The sequence below is a fragment of the Nannobrachium achirus genome (assembly GCF_963921795.1).
Source record: "Nannobrachium achirus genome assembly, chromosome: 11".
Taxonomy (NCBI): Eukaryota; Metazoa; Chordata; class Actinopteri; order Myctophiformes; family Myctophidae; genus Nannobrachium; species Nannobrachium achirus.
In genome coordinates this window covers 60,721,042-60,740,776 of record NC_137820.1, presented here as the reverse complement: position 1 = coordinate 60,740,776, position 19,735 = coordinate 60,721,042, and the positions used below count along the sequence as shown (strand labels likewise).

The 19,735-nt window shown below is 43.2% G+C and overlaps 1 protein-coding gene across 1 annotated transcript; it reads right to left on the bottom strand.

Moving 5' to 3' along the window:
* Positions 1–2,965: 2,965 nt before the first annotated feature.
* On the bottom strand, positions 2,966–19,104 carry csnk2a2b (casein kinase 2, alpha prime polypeptide b). Its single transcript, XM_080737310.1, has 12 exons — positions 18,051–19,104; positions 16,813–16,924; positions 15,946–16,047; positions 11,105–11,155; positions 9,805–9,864; positions 9,141–9,224; positions 8,575–8,685; positions 7,119–7,220; positions 6,892–6,992; positions 5,460–5,608; positions 4,186–4,269; positions 2,966–3,691 (listed from the first exon to the last, which is right to left on the bottom strand). Exons 1-11 carry the CDS (start codon positions 18,152–18,154, stop codon positions 4,193–4,195), a joined length of 1,053 nt encoding a protein of 350 aa, XP_080593436.1. The 5' UTR covers positions 18,155–19,104; the 3' UTR covers positions 2,966–3,691; positions 4,186–4,192.
* Positions 19,105–19,735: the final 631 nt, after the last annotated feature.

Sequence of the window (19,735 nt, the reverse complement as noted above, 5' to 3'; positions counted from 1 at the left end):
TTAACAGTGAAAATCAGTTATACTGTAGGATACCAGTAGGATAATGATTGTATGGGTGTACGTGTACTGTAATAGATGGGTTTCTTGTTTACAAACATTGAGACTAAATGCACAGGTGACTGTATCATGTAATCAATTCCGTCCAATCCCCAAACCTGTTGTTTTGGGGAGCACTGGTTTCATTGGCTAAATTTGGTACGAGACCTGCACACGCATCTATTTCTTATCATAGTAAGGGGAACATAAGAAAATCTGCGAAGTAAATCGTTACCAAGAAATGTCTTCACCAATGTGTTTCTAAAGGTGTGTAATAATATGTACTAAAAGGTTGAAATTCAACTCCCGGGGGAAACCTCATAAAAAAAATTATTCGTGTTTGTGTCCCATTAACTTTACTATACAGGAAAAAAATACAAAAAATAAATCTGCTTTAAGTATCATGTGAGGGTCAAACTAGGGGTTTTGCATGATGCTGAATCCATTGCAAGCATGTTTTGCATGAAAAACATTCAGTGGGCTACAAATCGCCCCCACAAAACTGTGAAAAGTTTTGTGGGTCCGTTTTTAGCCCAAGGAATGTTTTCATGCAAAACAAATGCTTGCAATGGATTCAGCATCATGAAAAACCCCTAGTTTGACCCCTCACATGATACTTAACGCATATTTTTTTTTCTGTATAGTAAATTAATGGGACACAAACACAAATCAGTTTTTTTATGAGGTTTCCCCCAGGAGTTGAATTTCAACCTTTTAGTACATATTATTACACACCTTTAGAAACACATTGGTGAAGAAATTTCTTGGTAACAATTTACTTCGCAGATTGGTCAAATATCTTATAAAATCCCCTTACTATCAGTGTAACGTGGACCAGAAACCCGTCCATAGAGTAAAGGCAACACAAACCAGAAAGGGGCGCATGCGCAAAGCACATATACTGCAGTAGGCCGGGTGGCCTACCCAGGTTTGTACAATGTCACTACACCACTGCATAGTATAGGCTCCAGCATCCTTTTTTGCTTTTCCATTAGGCCAAACCAGAGCCCTCTATTGGAGAGTCGCGTCATCGCCATTCACTTCATGGGCCAGGTCTTCTACATACACATCTATTGGTGAATAGTGACAAAGTGCTGAACCAGAAGTTTACGGAATGCATTGGAATCTATGGGGAAAAAGTGACATTTCTGGTGTACATGATGTGTGTAAAGAGGAACAAAAACGGGCCAATAATTAAAGTACAATTGTGAATATATGAATGGATATATGTATCACCAATACATATATGGATATAGACGGTCAACATTGAATTTGAAAATGAATATTATGTACTGCATCAGCAGGCTTCAACAGTATCTGGTTATATTTACCATCCACAATGAATATGTATGGTCTATCAACAATGAATATAAGCCAGTTTATCAACAGTTATCATTAACAGGCATACACTGTAGGTTATGTAGTGTAGTTATCAGTTGTGGTCACATACGCACTGGGAATAACTTGTGAGTTAGCTCTGACGACTTGAATTGCCCACACTGATCAGCATTTGCTTTTCACCCATGTGATGAACATTTTAAAATAGGCCTATCAAAGATGTGCATCCACATTAACCAGAGAATACCTATCAAAGATCTGCATCCACATAAACCAGAGTCAAAATGAAATCAAAAATACTTTTTTCACACTTTTAGAGCATATCTGTCATACCTAACACTGGATGCCAAAAAAAGTGAAAGATTGGAGTATTTGTGTATTATAATGAAACAATTAGAGATGACGAACATCAAGAAAATGTATAATTCACTGGGTCAGAATGACTGACAGGTGTGTGTCAATCAACATCATCTACTTCAACTTCAGCGACTCCCCGCGAGCCGCTGGTTCGCGTGTCTCCCCCCTTCTCCCGCCTCCCCATTCGTCCTCTCCGCACAGCAGAGCCAGTCTGTTGCGCTGGCTTGCCTCCGGTCCAGCCAATCACAAGCCGCGGCCGACATCTGATGTCCTATGAACACAAATTTGTTTCCGTAGCCGCTGCCTTGTCAGTCTATAGCGCGATGATGTGATACTGAGCGCCGATCGTCAGCCCGCCCGTCTTTATATACCAGTAAGACTCCCTAATCGGGAGATAAGCGACCGTAGGTCGCTTATCGGCATTTTATGTGAGCTGCAGTGGAGGGGGTCCTCCACTGGGGGCGTCACCACTTTTGCATCCGTTCTGGAGCACAAGGAGTGGGTGGTCCCCGGGAATTCCCTGTGAGCAGCCCCGTTGGGGTGGTCATTTTTGCACATTTGGTCATTTTTTACACTTGGGGGTCCCCCAGGGAGCTGGGGGTCCCTGGGGCTCGGGGGGTCCTTGGAGGTTGTAGTTTGGCAGGCAAGGAGTGTGTGTGCAAAATGTGGCATAGATCGGGTCAACGGTTGCGGAGATATGAGCAGGGAAAAAGTGTGACGTGTGACCACATTTGGTCATTTTTTACATCTGGGGGTCCCCCAGGGACCTGGGGGTCCCTGGGGCTCCAGGGGTCCTTGGAGGTTGTAGTTTGGCAGTCAAGGAGTGTGTGTGCAAAATTTGGCATGGATGGGGGCAACGGTTGTGGAGATATGAGCAGGGCAAAAGTGTGACGGACGGACTGACTGACTGACTGACTCACTCACCCACGGACAGCCTGTGGAGGTTTTGGTAGTAAATGCGACCTACGGTCGCAATTAATGTCTTCAATGAGTTATGGCCTGCCTACTTTTTGACCGTCAAATCACATTCACACCAAGTGCTCTGTACCTCCTTTCTGGACCGTTTCAGGAGGAACTGCGTCACCATAAGGAAGTGGAGTGAGAGGAAAACTTGGTTTAATTTCTTCTTTAATATGAGCCCAGTATGACACGCACAGGCACGCATGCACGCACACACAAACACACACACACACACGCCTGTAAAATAGCCAAAGAAGTCACTCACGACAGACAGTTCATCTAAATAAAAATCATTTATTATTCATTAATATTATTATCATCATGTCCATTCTATCTAGAGAGTCCACCATGCCACTTTCAGAACTGGAGTAGTGTTAAGACATCTGTCTGTCTGCTGGGGGGGGTGAGGCCGCACACAGGACATGACAGACAAACGGACGGATGAAACGAGGGTCGGGTCAGGTGTGGGGGTGGGGGGTTCTGGGCTGGGCAGGGGGACAGGCTTACACTCCTGCTCATTCTCCATGCTGCTCCATACAGGGAGGGACAGAGGGGTGGGATGGGGTGAGAGGATACGGGGCGAGGAGAGATACGAGAGAGGAGGGGGAATAGTCTTAAGTAGTAGTTTTTCTGATGACCTACAGCGAGACCAAGTCAGGCCAGGGGAAGGGGGAGAGAGAGAGACAGCTTCAAGCTCATTGGTCAGGCTGCTTGACAGGGAACCAGGACAAGCCAATCACAGACTGATACAGAGGAGGAGGGTATGTATGTATAGGTGTCTGCATGTGTGTGTGTACATGTATACTGTAGGTGTGTGTGTGTGTGTGTGTGTGTGCGTGCGTGCGTGCGTGTGTGCATGTGTTGTGTTGTGTCCATGAGCACATATCTGTGAGTGTGTAACTGGTCAGCGTTACTTTGATCCATTGTCACTGTACACTTGTCAAAGTTACTGTCACAACCGGGTACAAAGTTGAGGTAACAAACAAACATCCTTCTTCTCCTGGGAGAGAGGGAGAAAGGGAGGGAGAGATAGAGAGAGAGAGAATTAATTAGTGCAATCACCCGCTGTATTGATGCAGTGGAATGAAATGTGGAATGTGTTATATTTGTATAAATAAATGTTTTTAAGTAAAAAATAGTGGAAATAGCTGATCTACAAGCTCACAACGCATCGCCTGCGACACATTGTGAGCTTGTAGATCAATGTTCTTGATCTAGATCAACATTGATCTAGATCAATGTTCTTTTTTAAGTATAAAGTTGTCAAATATGTCAGTAATTTCTTTGTATATTTAGTTTATGTGTCATATCTGCCATATGCAACTTCAAAGCCTAAAAGCCAAACAGAAATGTAATTGTCAATGTCAAAAACACAATTAATCACAATTAGTCATAATCGCTATATATATATATATATATATATATATATATATATATATATATATATATATATATATATATATAGTATAATGTATATTAAATGTATAACTTTACCTGCGTTTCACCGGGCTGTAGTGTTCCCACTGGAAACCATGTTGTTGTCAGAGTTGGATAGCGACTGTTCTTTTACTACAGGGTCTACAGGAGGACAGGGTATCAAACTGCATTGTCAGAGAATTGTATTATAGAGAGACAGTTCAATACAAGTGCCTGTGTATGAGAGTGTGATGTACTGTGGCTGCTGAAGGTTATTCTAGCAGCGTGGTGCATTTTGTGTCTACTACATGCTATTGCTCCCCGAGCGAGCGCTGTAGAATGGCGCTCACTGCTCCTACTTGTTATAGAATGGGTAAATGCAGAGGACAAATGTTACATCCCATGGTATGTACTGTGTATGTGTGCCTTCTATCCAAATCTAGTGTGTGACTCCCGCTTCCTGATTGGTGGGGAACTCTACACTACCTGGAGACCTATCAGCGTTCACCTCATCTCCTATAAAGATCATGTATGTGCAAATATACAAGTGTCAAAAAAGAAAACACCCAAAGGAGTGTGGTCTATACTATGTTTTCATCTACTGCTTTCTACCGTTGTTTGATTTCAGTGGAGGGCATGCTAAATAATATAAAATGGCTAAATATGTATTTTTAGACACAATAAGCCAGCAATTTTACTATTTACAGTTACACTACTAGCCACATAAGTCAAATCTGCCCATGAAAGATTGCAGTGCATCTTGGGAATTGGCTTATTGCTAAAAAGCATATATCTATATTTTTTTATAATTTTTATCCCAAAATTTTGTAACCCATTTTTTTCACCCAGTGCCAATTGCCTAAACTGTAACCCTGGGCTCTGCTCTCCCTCTGCCGCGCCTGGGGAGAGCCCCGAACTGAGCTCATGCTTCCTTCAGTGCATGAGGAGTGAGCAGGCCTGACAGGGGGTTTCCCTGGTTATACGTAGCGCGTGGAAGGAACACGTTATTCCAACCAGTTCCCTGACCAGGGGGAGGCATTATGGAGACCTGCATGTTTTTGTGAGGGTATCAACCCTAGGAGACACGGGGAGAACATGCAAACTCCACACAGAAAGGCCCTTTCGCCAACCCAACCTAAGGTGTGGGTGCTGATGACGTGGAGGAGGGAACACGCCCACAGCGTCCCATGGTGGGAATCGAACCAAGGACCTTCTAGCGGTGAGGCGACAGCACTAACAACTACGACACGGTGCCCCCTAAAAAGCCATATTTAGCCACGTGTTTACGCATGCCCCCACCCACTCAAATCAAAATCGTTAAAATGACCTTTATAAAGCGAGTTGATTCTTACAGAAGTATGGGTGTTCCATGGCCTCTGTGGCGGTAAGTCTCTGTTGGTGGTCGTAGCGTAGCAGCTTGTCCAGGAGATCCAGGGCTTCAGGACTCACCAGGTGCTGATTCTCTGTCTGAACAAACTGCTCCCAGCGCTTCCTGCTCTGCCTACAGGGATGGATGGTGCATTGTCAGTGTTCCGGTCCAGGAAGCAGGGGATATACAGCTTCCAGACTTTACCATGGTACTTGACACATGGTAATCATTTAGAAATGCTGTTCACCTCCTACAACAATATGCAGCAACAATAAGGGTCACTGGCGTGGGGGCAAAACCCCTGGTGGACTGACTTCATGTGGAAACCTTTCCTGGGTTGTCATTTTTAGGAATTTGGAAATCAATTTCTAAATCACCTGGGTGGGTCACATGTATTTTCAGGGCATGTCTATTTTAATGATCAATATATTGATTTGGCTTGGATCAATATACTTTTAGTTCCTATTTATCACAATGAATGTTTTTTCTTTTTCTTTTTTCAGTTTTAAATAAAACATACCATGAAGTTTCTTTTTACTTACAGTATATTAATGTTAGATTAATTATAAAATCCTAGTGTTATACCAATTATTTAGATGCCCACTTGCAATACCCTCACGGCCCACAGGTTGAGAACAGGACCAGTGTCAGCTTAGAACCCTTTTATCCCATGCAACCTGTTTTGACCAAACACAATTCAATATGTCATGACAGAAGTTTTTCAACTGCACATGAAACCCAAATAGAAAACAGATATTTCATTTGTCTTGACGATAGGGACGTTACAGTCGTTGTGCCCTTAATCCTATGGTAAGAAGAATTGTGTATTGTCAATCAATTCAAGTCCCACTCTTCCCATTTCCCACATTGATACAGTATTTAGTTTTTCTTATTTCCCACATGGATATTTAGTTTTATGTGGAAATACATCAAAGCAAGGAAGCCAAATTGTGCTGAATACCATTTTATTATTATGTATTGGAATAAAACCCTAAATTCTCATTTATCACTTGACAGATGTAGGAAAATAGAATATAAAAAAATGTAGTCCCCTAAATTCTTCATGTTCATAGTGCAGGGTTCTCACACAGCTTTACCAATTAATTTCAAAAACGTTTCCAAAACTTTTCCAGAATATTTAACCCGATTTCCAGGACTATATAACAATTCAGCTCAATAACGAGTCGCTTACTTACTGCCTCTAATATTTGACAATTTGGCCAATGTTTAATTTGTAATTTCAGAGGTATTAACAAAATCAATAACCAAAGACAATGCATAGCTATTTTTTCCAGGACCTTCCAGGACCCTTGATCAATTCCAAAACCTTTCCAGTACTGGAAAAATAAAATCTAATTTCAAAATATTTCCAGGAATTTCATGACCGTGGGAACCCTGATAGTGTGTTTACTCACTGTCCCAGCAGGTCCTTGAAGCGCGGGTCCAGTTCAATGTGGTATTTACGCAGGTAACCGAACAACTCATCTGTTCCCAAAACCTTGGCAATCCTCACCAACTACCAAATGAGGTCAGAGACATTTTAACAATGTTAAAATGGTCAAAAGTCAAGCGATCATAATATCCATAACAATAATTATCATAAATATTGCTAACATAATCATATTGACATGAGTGTGCTTACCTGGTCATAGTTGTCTTGACCATGGAAGAAGGGCTCTTTCTGAAAGATCATACTGGCCAGCATACAGCCCAAGCTCCACATGTCAAGACTGTAGTCATACATCTGAAATTTACACACACGCAAAATTACGAATATGTCCTCATTTCAGAAGTAAATCTGAACTGCAAGACATTTCAAATATTAGAGAGGCAAAAGTGGAGCAATGTGAACATACAGTATGTCACAGTACATATGAGAAAATAAGAAAGAGAGTGTATGTCTTAATACACAGCCTGATTTCTACAGTTACAGTTGATGACAGCTTATTAGTTGTGTGTTAATACCTGGTAGTCTACCAGTAGTTCAGTGTGTTAATACCTGGTAGTCTACCAGTAGTTCAGTGTGTTAATACCTGGTAGTCTACCAGTAGTTCAGTGTGTTAATACCTGGTAGTCTACCAGTAGTTCAGTGTGTTAATACCTGGTAGTCTACCAGTAGTTCAGTGTGTTAATACCTGGTAGTCTACCAGTAGTTCAGTGTGTTAACTCATTGAATGCCCTTTTCAAGATGGCCGCCAAGTACCAGGATGCCACGTTCCTAAATTTCTAGTGCACGGATCAATTTTTAGTGCACGGATCGTGCACGCCCATGCACCATATATGCACCATATGTGTAGTACTTTTTAACAGCTTTCAAACAAAAAAATCCGCTTGGAAATCCGTTCAGGCATTCATGAGATAGAAGCCTTCAAAGTCAGACAAAACAAACACTGCCACCTTCCTAAATTTCTAGTGCACGGATCAATTTTTAGTGCACGGATCGTGCACGCCCATGCCTAGATCATGCACCATATGTGTAGTACTTTTTAACAGCTTTCAAACAAAAAAATCCGCTTGGAAATCCGTTCAGGCATTCATGAGATACAAGCCTTCAAAGTCAGACAAAACAGCCATTTTTGACATTTTGAAAGATGTGTTTGTTATGGGGCTAAACATGCAATTTCGCAATTGCGATCATGCCTAATACATTTGAGGCATTTTTAGAAATTTTTTTATAAAAAAAAATTTGAAAAAAAAAAAAAAAAAAAAGATTTTTTTTTTTTTTTTTTCAAAATGGCTTCCAACTCGGGAAACTCGGGCTGTGGCAGCCTGGGAGTACTGTAATAACTCGTGAAACTCGTGCCTTGGCAGTCAATGAGTTAATACCTGGTAGTCTACCAGTAGTTCAGTGTGTTAATACCTGGTAGTCTACCAGTAGTTCAGTGTGTTAATACCTGGTAGTCTACCAGTAGTTCAGTGTGTTAATACCTGGTAGTCTACCAGTAGTTCAGTGTGTTAATACCTGGTAGTCTACCAGTAGTTCAGTGTGTTAATACCTGGTAGTCTACCAGTAGTTCAGTGTGTTAATACCTGGTAGTCTACCAGTAGTTCAGTGTGTTAATACCTGGTAGTCTACCAGTAGTTCAGTGTGTTAATACCTGGTAGTCTACCAGTAGTTCAGGCCCTTTGAAGTATCGTGAAGCCACTCTGACATTGTACTCCTGTGCAGGATGGTAGAACTCCGCCAAACCCCAATCTATAAGACGTAGCTAGAGAAAGGAATATAAAACTGGATTAAAAAACTAAAATAAAAAAATATTAAAGTGCTGTATATTATTCATTATAACTACTGTTGTAACACATCATGTCAGCATCTATTTGGTAGGTGCACACAGTCCCATGTTGACAAGTAACTTGGAAAAGATCAACTCTCATGTTAACCTGTTGCCCCCTACTGGCAAACTTACATAACACAACTTAGGTACAACTATCTGTATCTCCAAGGCGATGTAAACTTCATGAGAAACATTTTAGACTAGTATATTTTTATACATCAGCTCTGCAGGCAAAGTAGACAGGACACTGAGGATTAAATAAGTAAAAATTTAAGCAAGAACGTAAAAAAAAAAAAGAAAAAGGGGGGGGGGGGAGACACATGGAAGCAGACCTGAAATTGTGGGGTTAGAACATGGGTGAGGACGGAAGGATTGAAAGCACCACCCACCTTTCTCATCTGGTGGTCAATCATCACATTGTGGGGTTTGACGTCACGGTGCATGATGCCCATACTGTGGCAGTAGTCCAGCGCCTGAGACAGCAACACACACAAAAGCACACAGTATAAAGTACACACACCACATCAATAGATCAAATCATCACAACCAGAAATGTATTTCTCCGTAGATAACACGGCCAGCGTCATTGTAGTATTGTTAATTCATTTTCAAAAAGTGTTTTGTTCAAAATGTGGCACAATTCCACAGAGTGACAGTGAGTCACAGTGATGTGGCACAGAGTGTCTCATATATGGGCATAAAAGGGATTCTAGGAAATAACCAAGTGGAACAGGAAGTGATGTCACAGTGACAGTATGGCTTTGATGACATCACTTCCGTTAGGGAAGGACAAGCTACAACATTTCTCATGGTATACTGCGACCTTTGGTCGTAACAAATATAGCAAAAAGACAATTTACAAGTTCACAATGCGAGTTGTGAGATGGTAGATGTTACTTATGGACATTTAGAAGAAAAGGGTATACATTTCCAAAATGTAATTATAATCCACTTCAAATCTTTCCTGACCAACTAGGAGGGAAATCTGGTTTTCTGACAATGAAATATCTTAAACACCACACGCTTACATTTCATAATGTCAACAAATCTGACCTTCAGTAGTTCAAACATGTAGAAACGGATGTCAAAATCTGTCAACTTCTGGTACAACTCCTGTAAGGAATACAAAACTAAATGAGCATAATGTGCATGAGAACACAGGCAACACGTGCATGCAAATCAAACAAATAAACAGAATCCCTCTAAGTAGCTGAATCTAAATGTAACAAAGAACATTATTTTGAAAAACTAACTTCAAGACTAAATTAGTGGGTTATTTTGTGTACTACATTGTATTGAATCTGTCACTTAATCCAATGTATACTCTATCGCACAACGGTATCGCTCGCTGACGAGAATGAATGAGTTTCAAAAAACCAAAAAAGGGATGCTACTTGGCTACAGACAGGGTTTGTGATATGAGTTGGTGAAAGGCAACAACTAAGCTCTGTTGTAATTACAGTGTTTGTCTAGATCAGGGGTCTTCAACGTTTTCAGGCCAAGGACCCCTTAGTTGAGAGAGAGATGAGGCAGGGACCCCCACAACCTTTTCAGAGATTCCATATAATTTCATTGTTTGACAGCACGATCATCAGTGTATTTTGGATTCATGCCAATTTGTATTTTCAGATATGTATTTGAACCGTCAATACTTTATGAAGTTGACCTTTCACTCTGTCCTTAGTCAGCTCTTTTTCCCCTCTTCACCGAACCTCTTTGCCAAAAATAGCCGATCTACATGCTCACAACGCCTCGCGCGACGTCTATTTTCGGCAAAGGTTCTAAGAATATGGACACTAGGGTTCAAGTGGTTAACATAAAAAATGCAGGAAAAAAAAAAAGGTTTCTATCACTCAAAGATTTGGAGGACCCTCTGTAGTAACTCAAAGAGCCCTGGTCTAGATGGAAGGTCTGCTCAAAAACGAACGTGCAGGGTCCTTGCGCCCAGGGATACTTTGGAACACAACAGGTTGTCCAAGACGGCATTTTTCTAGTTTAAAATACATATCCGGTATGAAATGAGTGTTTCACACCCTTGATTCGACAGACTGTGCGATTAGGGGGGTGAAGTAGCAACATTCTTGCATTTTTAATTTAGTGGGTTTGCGTTCACGCAGCACTTTGTCAACCGCGGCACGGAATCAAAAATAATAAAAAAACAAAAAACACACAGGTGTTTCCTCTCCCCCTCCTTTGCTCAGATCCGGGAGAAACACCTTGCACTTCTCCCCGTGTAATCGCAGTAAAACATTCTGGTGATAATGTGCCCTTACACAGTAGGGTTTAATATTACTTTAATATGAAATAAGAAACCCAAAACATCAACCCAAATTCACAGGAGGGATTATTTTACCTTGAAGTCTGTGTTATTGATGCATTCAAAGACAAGTGCTGGAGTTCTGGACTGCAACGCCACAAGAGAGAGACATGGGGTTAGTGTTTGAGAAAACACATACAGTAGATGGGTAAAAATTACTTTCAATTCAGTCTGGCATCACAGAGAAAATTTCCAAAAATCTGTCTGTCTGAAACAGCGTTTCTCCTCAGTGGCTGGAGCAATTGATCTGAAATCGCATCACCATTAGCATATGAACACACCTAACATAACTGTGAAGCCCGATTGTCACTTTCACAAATCGTTTGCTGTATATTAGCATTTTTCCAAAAATCTGTCTGTCTGAAACAGCGTTTCTCCTCAGTGGCTGTATATTCGCATTTTTATGGTGTATCTACTATCTATTCTGCATCTAGCATGAGGCTTATCTATTCTGCATATAGCATGAGGCAACATGTTTAACCATCTGTGTGTGTGTGTGTGTGTGTGTGTGTGTGTGTGTGTGCGCGCGCGCAGGCGGGGGGGGCGGGGGAGGGGGGGGGGGGTGACTGGCCCTGTTACAGATGTTGTCCAAAAATCATGCAGATCGGTACACAGTATCTCTGTAGCCATTAAACGAAACGGGTATTTCTTACATTGATGCTCCTACATATTATCATGCAAGCACCAGTTAAAGTTACTTTCCATCCCTCATATACTGTGTGCACAGTGCACACCCCATAACCCACACACTGCACATCATTTCAGAGCTCATATCTTTGAACGGGTAAGGGCTAGTCCTAAATTGTTGTACAGTAATAGTTGTCAGATGGCAGCAGGGTGGGACAGGCATTGTTGCGACCGTAGGTCGCATTTACTATCAAAACCACCACAAAGTGTAACTCCGTCCGTCCGTCCGTCCCTCCGTCTGTCTGTCACACCTCACACGTCACACTCTTGCCCTGCTCATATCTCCCCAACCGTTGCCCCGATCCATGCCAAATTTTGCACACACGTTCCTTGCCTGCCAAACTACAACCTCCAAGGACCCCCGGAGCTCCAGGGACCCCCAGGTCCCTGGGGGACCCCCAGATGTAAAAGATTTCCAAAATGTGCAAAAATGACCAAATGACCACCCCAACCGGGCTGCTCACGGGGAATTCCCGGGGACCACCAACTCCTGCTGCTCCACAACGGATGCAAAAGTGGTGCCGCCCCCAGTGGAGGACCCCCTACACTGCAGCTCACATAAAATGCCGTAACTCCGGCTAGGAGCGACCGGGACAGCCGGGGCCGGTACCTATTCGCCCGCCTTGCCGGCGCGGAGACCCCACCCCTCATTTCTCACATGGCCTTCTTATTGCGCCACCATGAGGCCGATTCTTGTAAAACATATTTTTGGACACTGCTCCTACAAGTTTTGCCCTAAAATCACGCAAATCGGTACACAGTATGTCTACACACATCCCATCAACATGAATCTCTCCCACATAGCGCCACCTCCAGGCCGATTTTTAAAAACACATTTTTGGACACTGCTCCTACAGATTTTGCCCTAAAATCACGAAAATCACTACAAAGTATGTCTACACTCATGTCATCAACATGGATCAGGAAGATTTTGGCAAAACACATTTTTGCCCTATTTGTGGAGATAAGTGACCTACGGTCGCTTATCTCCCGATTAGGGAGTCTTACTGGTGAAACAACAGTATTTCAGATTTCTAACTGACTCAGTCCCCATCATGCTGACATGACAAAGGCTGGGCACCTTTGATTAACCAATCAATAGAGAAAATACACTTTTCATTTTCATTCATGAAGATCATATTATGCCCAAACACACCCTGGTTGATTTCATTTGGAGGTTTGCTAAACAGAGCGATTCTAATTTGTGATTGATGGGAGTTCGCATTCCTGAACCCATGAATTCTAAATATAATCCAAAATAATTGGCGTCAGTTGTAAAATAGGCCCCCACTGCCGTTTAGAACATTTTGGGGTGGAGAATCTTCCTACTAGAGTGCACAGGCCAAGTGGTGTCCGAGAATAGCTGCACACAGACACAGACACGATACACACACACACAGAAGAGCCTCCCGGCATGGCGGAGCCAGAGGTAATACGTTTTAAATTGTGTTTTATCCTTTTAAAAACTATTGTACAAAGGATATGGATATGATGCCTTCTGGTGAGGTGTGTAGCCTCACATAACCAAGGTGTAGCCTCATATAACCAATCAGCGTAGCAAAACATCTCTCAGCCAGTCGGAAGAACGGCAAACAAACACGTCTTTTCGGCCGATGAACTCCGCTAGCGCATACTCCTGTTCCTTTTTAATTGTTGTCATTGATTCGAACTCTGAAATAACTTCACTTATTGCTCGTTTTATCGTTTCAGCGTTAACTGTTACACTTGTTGCATCGAGGGCAGCCATTGTTGTTTTGAAAATGCTGCAGCAAGCATCTATGTCACCATCTACACATGGACCAATCAGGAGAAGCTTTTCACTTGTTCAGGAAGACTACGTTTGTTGTGCGGACAGCAATCACTGATTGGCCCCAATCAGACAATAATCAGTATACTTGCTGCCTATACCCGATGGCCTATGAATATGTTGTCCAAAACCCACAGAACCCTTTAAAGATGTTATGACACGCAAACAGCCTCTACTGTACTTCACTGTACTGTACTGTCTGTCGGCCGGTCCGTCTCCCCTTGCCCACACTGAAAACCAGGAAGTCGCCTTACGGGAAAAATGTTATTACTAAATCTGTGCATATAAAAATTATATTACCTCTCAGATATCTTATTTTAGCAACATGTTCATGTCAAGGTGTTAGTTTGGCTTATTTGTTGAAATGATAAAAATTGCTATGGTGGTCGCTGGTCGGTGGATTACCAGTTACCACCCCGCTGCTGGGCGGTTGAAGGCTGATAGTGATTTTGACAATTAAAATGAATAAGCATAAAAAAACGAGTTCACGTGAACAAAATCTATGTAAATAAGATATTCGATTGGGTACATACCGGTATATTTTATATGCACAGAATTACAATTAAAATGACCACTAGGGGCGCGCGCATCAGTGAGTGCTGACCCTAGGCACCGGCTAAGCTCACCTTCCAGACCAATGCAGAGCCTTCTCACTTTTAATATCGTCTCCTGGTATGGGAACCCCTCAGTTAGAGATAGGAACAAGCTCATCCAGGTAGTTAAAGGCCCGCTGACACGCCCCAAAATTATAATAGTATGATACAGTAGGTCACGTGGTCTCTCTGAAAACGGTCTGAAATAGTCTGAAACTCATGTCACAGTGTAATCTGCCCCTCGCTCCCCAACAACAGCTGACCAGTAGAGTAAGTAGTCTAAGTACAGTCAATTAATTTGATTGGCTTATAATTGCGCATTCCCACAATGACATCATAAAAATATTAACTCATATTTTAAGATGACTTTTTAAAGTGACAGTACCCCTTTAATCAGGAAAGTAAGATCATTGCAAACAAACAATTGCAACTTCAGGATATATACAACCGCACCATAACCAAAAAGGCAATTCAGATTTATAACGCCTCTACACACCCTCTTCGCCCCTCATTTGAGCTGTTACCATCGGGCAGGAGGCTAAAGCCCATTTTCCACAGGCCCAACACCACACCACTCCACTCCACACCGCCCACTTGTACCAGGTTTTCCACTACAAGGACCTGGCTAGAGTGGAGTGAAGTTGGTACTAAACGTGCTACTAAAAAGTATCCACTCTAGAGTAGGTCTGAGCTAGGCCAAAGAGTGCCAAACACTTCATAATGACTGATCACTCACTGACTTTTCATTTAGACCACCAGGATATAGTTGTAATACATGATAATAGATTATATTGTGTTATAACCACTATTATAATCTATTATAGTGTATTATAATTATCATAGTAATACATTAATACTTTATAGTGTATTATAATCACAGTTATAATCCATTATCGTGTATTATAATTAGGATAGTTGTAATACTAATTCATATTGTATTATAATCACAGTTAAAAGTGTAAATTTGTTTCTTACCGATAGGGGTACTTTTGTGTAATGGAAAATGTAGATATTTTTATGTGGTGCGGTGTGGTGCGGTGTAGTGTGGTGTGGTGTGGTGCTAAAGCTGCAATCGAAAAGGGGCTTTAGAGTACCTCTAGCAAAGAAGAAGGGTTATAAGACATCATTTGTGCCAACTGCAGTGGAGATCAGATTTTAAATAAGAAAATGTTTGAATAGTTCCAACCCCCACAGCCCTTGATCACTTGTTGCACTGTTGCTATGTTGCTATGTCATGGGATGCATTTTATATCGTTTTTAGTGCATTGTGTATTTTATGCATGTTTTATTGTTGTATACTGACTGACTGCCTGTGTGCCAAAGACAAATTCCATTTTATGCTAAATTTGATGGACAATAAAGTTTTCTTATCTTATCTTCTTCTTAATACATTTTAAGTTGAGGCTACTTCCTCAATTTCCTGGTCAGTGCGAGGCTGCGAGAGGCGCTGCTCTCTCTCTCTGCGTTTACAAAGAGACTACGTGACCTACTGTATCATAATGTAAATGTATCAAATGTTTTTTGGGGGGGCTTTTATGCCTTTATTGATAGGACAGTAGACTGACAGGAAATGGGGGGAGAGACGGGGAGTGACATGCGGCAAAGGTCGTCCGGATCGGGAATCGAACCGGCGCCGCCGCCAGGCATCCATGCCTATGTGGCAATGCCTAAGTGGTGTGCACCCGGACCAGTAGGCCAGTGGGTGCCATAATGTAAAATTTTAAGGCGTGACATGACACCTTTAAGGAGGCAGGGACAGCAAGACAACACACAACACAAGAGAGCCTTACCACGGGGTCTTTCACTGTGTCCACCAGTCGAATTATGTTGGTTCCGCCTCGCAGGTTCTCCAGGATCTTGATCTCTCGCTTGATCTTTTTCTTCTTGACCGGCTTATTTAACAGGGAAACAACCGATGGTGAGTAACGTCCACAGACAAATGCAACGTGACAAACCAAACCAATAGTATCACCCAGAACTGAAGGCAAACAACTTGTCTCCGCTCTAATATCCACATTGTCCCCCTACCCCGATTCTGCTGATTCTGCTATGAGCCACACTGCTACTGCCCTCCTCAGCACCAGTCTGTCAGTGTTTACTGCTAGCTAGTGTGGGTGTGAAGCTGATGTGTACAATTGAATGATTGACACAGATATGGCAAGGAAATGGCTTTCAATCCATAACGAGTATGGGAGCTTGACTGCACTGGCTGGAGTCAACAACATATCTCCAAACAAAGGGTCTAAATTGTAGTGTGCAATAAGCCTTGCTCTACCACTTGAACAGATCCCTGCATAGCATTATGAGAGTCACATGGACATGCATCTATATGCACTCAAAGTATTTCCCCCACAGGCAGCAACCACAGTGCACCAGGGCTGTGCTCGATTGGTCTCTAAAACATTTTGTTTAATTGATGCTCTGTGACTGACTGCTGGACAGAAGTAAGCGAGACCAACCCAATGCATGGGTTAATTTAATATACCGGTATTTCAAATTCAAAGTAGGATAAAGCAGAGAAAGGAGTTGTCACATCGAGTGGGGGGCTGTGTCTCCACCAGGGCAAGCCAATGAGGGCATCAAACCCCAGAAATTCTGACTAAACAATAATGACACTGTCCACTTCTGTATTTTACCCTTACATTAGAAGGACTCACCTTGAGTATCTTGACCACTACTTTCTCATTGTTGGTGATGTTAATGGCCTCAAACACTTCACTGTACTTCCCTCTGCCGAGCTTACGAACCAGTTGGTAGTCCTCCTGGTTACTGTTTGTGTGAGTGTGTGTGGAGGGGGGGGGGGGATATCGAGAAAGAGGAACAGAGGGAAATAGATTGGTCATTTAGATCACTGCAACATCACAAAGTGCCACCACAAAATAATGTATGACTGTTATAGCGTATAGGCCTGTTCTATGCAGACAGACATAAATAGATCGAGGCGGGTGGGCAGAGGGAGGGAGCGGATGAGCTGTAAGAAAGGTGTCACACTCACACGGCAGAGTGTAGAACAGCAGGTTAGAGGGATGGGTGGGTGGGGAACAGGAGAACCAGGGGGATGTTTGTTGTAACCGTGCGGTTTTCACTCCTCACACATGCATGTACAATTATCACAACTTCTCACTCAGATCACCTTTTGCTCTATGACACACACACACACACACACACACACACACACACACACACACACGTGGGATGCACATCTCATCGGGACCATTCGATTAAAACAGGGGTCTTCAACAGAGGGTCCGGGACCCAGAGTTTCTACAGGGGGTTCTCCAAATCTTCCAGTCCTTTTTATATTAACAACTTGAACCCTAGTGTCCATATTCAGAGAACTGCAGCCAAAAATAGAAGATCTACAAGCTCACAACGCCCCGTGAGCTTGTAGATCTGCTATTTTCAGCAAAGAGGTTTGGTGTAGAGGGGAAAAGGAGCAGACTATACAGAGTAAAAGGTCAAGTTTATTAAGTATTGAAGGTTCAAGTGGTTAAATATCTGAAAACAAAAATTGACATGAACCCAAAATACACTGATGATCGTGCTGTCAAAAAATGAAACCATATGGAATCTACGAAAAGGTTGTGGGGGTCCCTGCTTCATCTCTCTCTCTCTCAACTAAGGGGTCCTTGGCCTGAAAACGTTGAAGACCCCTGGATTAAGACATTAGATATGGAAATAAAGGTACACAGTTAAATCCCCTGTTGATGTATCCACTAACCATGAGTGTACAAATGTAACCAAGAAGGACCTTTCGGGTACCTTTGTACACTCTCATAGTGAACCATCAACCATCCACTCCAGGCAGGCAGAGAAGTGATGATCTGATCCCCCCCACCCATACTTGACAGTTGACACCCACCCAACCCGTAGTAGTGTTTTTGTGTTGTCTCACCTCCAGCTTGGAACGTGTGCTTCATAGTCCCAGTATTCCCGGCTCTTGAGTGTGTTCACATCTGCATACACCCGGGACTTGCTACCGGCCGCCGGACCCGGCATTGCGAGACCAGCAGTGCCTCCTCCTCGGCTGCTATATAGGACGAGGCAGGGAGTGTCGCGGGGAGCTGCTTCTACTTGCAAGAATATGTATGGGGTAAAATGGCAGAACCGTTTTTTCTCTTTATTTTTACGGTTTTAGAGTCTGCCTGAGTCCGGTCGAGGGGACCATATATAAAGAAGCAACCGTTGCCACGGACGGAGTGAAATGATTGACCAGTGAAGACAGGCTTGATGATGGTGATGCCTGCCTGCCGGGGTGCACTGCAGTCAGTAGCCGCTGAGCAGCGCTCCTAACTCGGATTGTCAGAAGCGGGGAGGGGGTGGGGTGGATGGAAGTGCAAAAACTAGGGGTTCAAACTGAGACGGGGAGTAGGCATCGGGGCGTTGAGGTAGACGAGACGGGAAAGCGTTTTATCATCTTTAAAAATGAATTAAAAAGGCGACCCAAAAAGGCCACACAGAAACAGATGCAATGCTTCGGGGTGTTGGGAAACAAAATGTCACGGGTTAAACCCCCCACCCACTTATGGGCCTTAAATCCGAAACTATATTTATATCATATATTTATGTAATGTTAGGGAAGCGGGGGGGGCTTACTACGTTACCCGGGTCTTTCTCAAGCCGATGGACAAAGACAATCCCATCAGTGGTCCACGATAGTCAAGCAAGCGGCTGTTGATGTGACAGATCGTCCCTCTCTTTACGATCGCCGGAGAGGGGGTGGAGTAGGTAGGAGAAATCGATGTTGTTAGCTAATGTTAGCTCGCAATGCTACCGCGGCACGAAAACCTCGCACCGACGGCGGTCGCTCGGTGCCAGCTCATGTGCGGATCGCACGGGTAAAGCACCTCAAATCCCCCGGTGTGCGACCCGGACGGATGCCGGGATTCGGGGTTTTCTGTGGACCAAACCCCCCGGTCGAGACCGCAGGGAAGCGGATTGCGATTGAGCAGCGGAGTCGACCCGGATGTGAAACGGGTCGCCGGGGTAAGCGTAAGATCCAGATCCCATTGTCAGGAGGGGACTGAACTGTTGCCCTGCGATTGGCTAGTTGCAGTGTGAGAAAAGTACTCACAAATACTCTGCGGATTCTGCCAATGCATTTCAATGGGGATGGAGCGGATTTTGGAAGAAATCCGCAAATGATAGATTTCTCAAAATCCGCTCCATTCTCATTGAAATGCATTGGCAGAATCCGCTTATCAGCTGGCAACCATACTTTTTTTGAGGTCACAACTACCTGATGAGAGTGGATTCTCGATTCAGCCAATGCAATTTCAATGGGAATGGAGCGGTTTGCTGCCAGTGGCGGATTTCTGCAAACACGGCTCCATTCTCTTTGAAATGCACTGACGGATTCGGGAATCCAGTCAATCCAGTCACTCTCAAGCCTCATATATTATTGTGGGCTCGCCTGAAAGGCAAGAACACTGCGTTATCTTCATTGTTTATAGTGAGTTCTGTCGCGTGAGTTCCGTCGCAGACAGTACAAAGGGAGGGCCCTTAGCCAATGAGGTGCAATTGAGGTGTGGAAAATCTGGGAGTGGAGTTAGCTGGAGTATTGGTTGAGCTTCACATGAC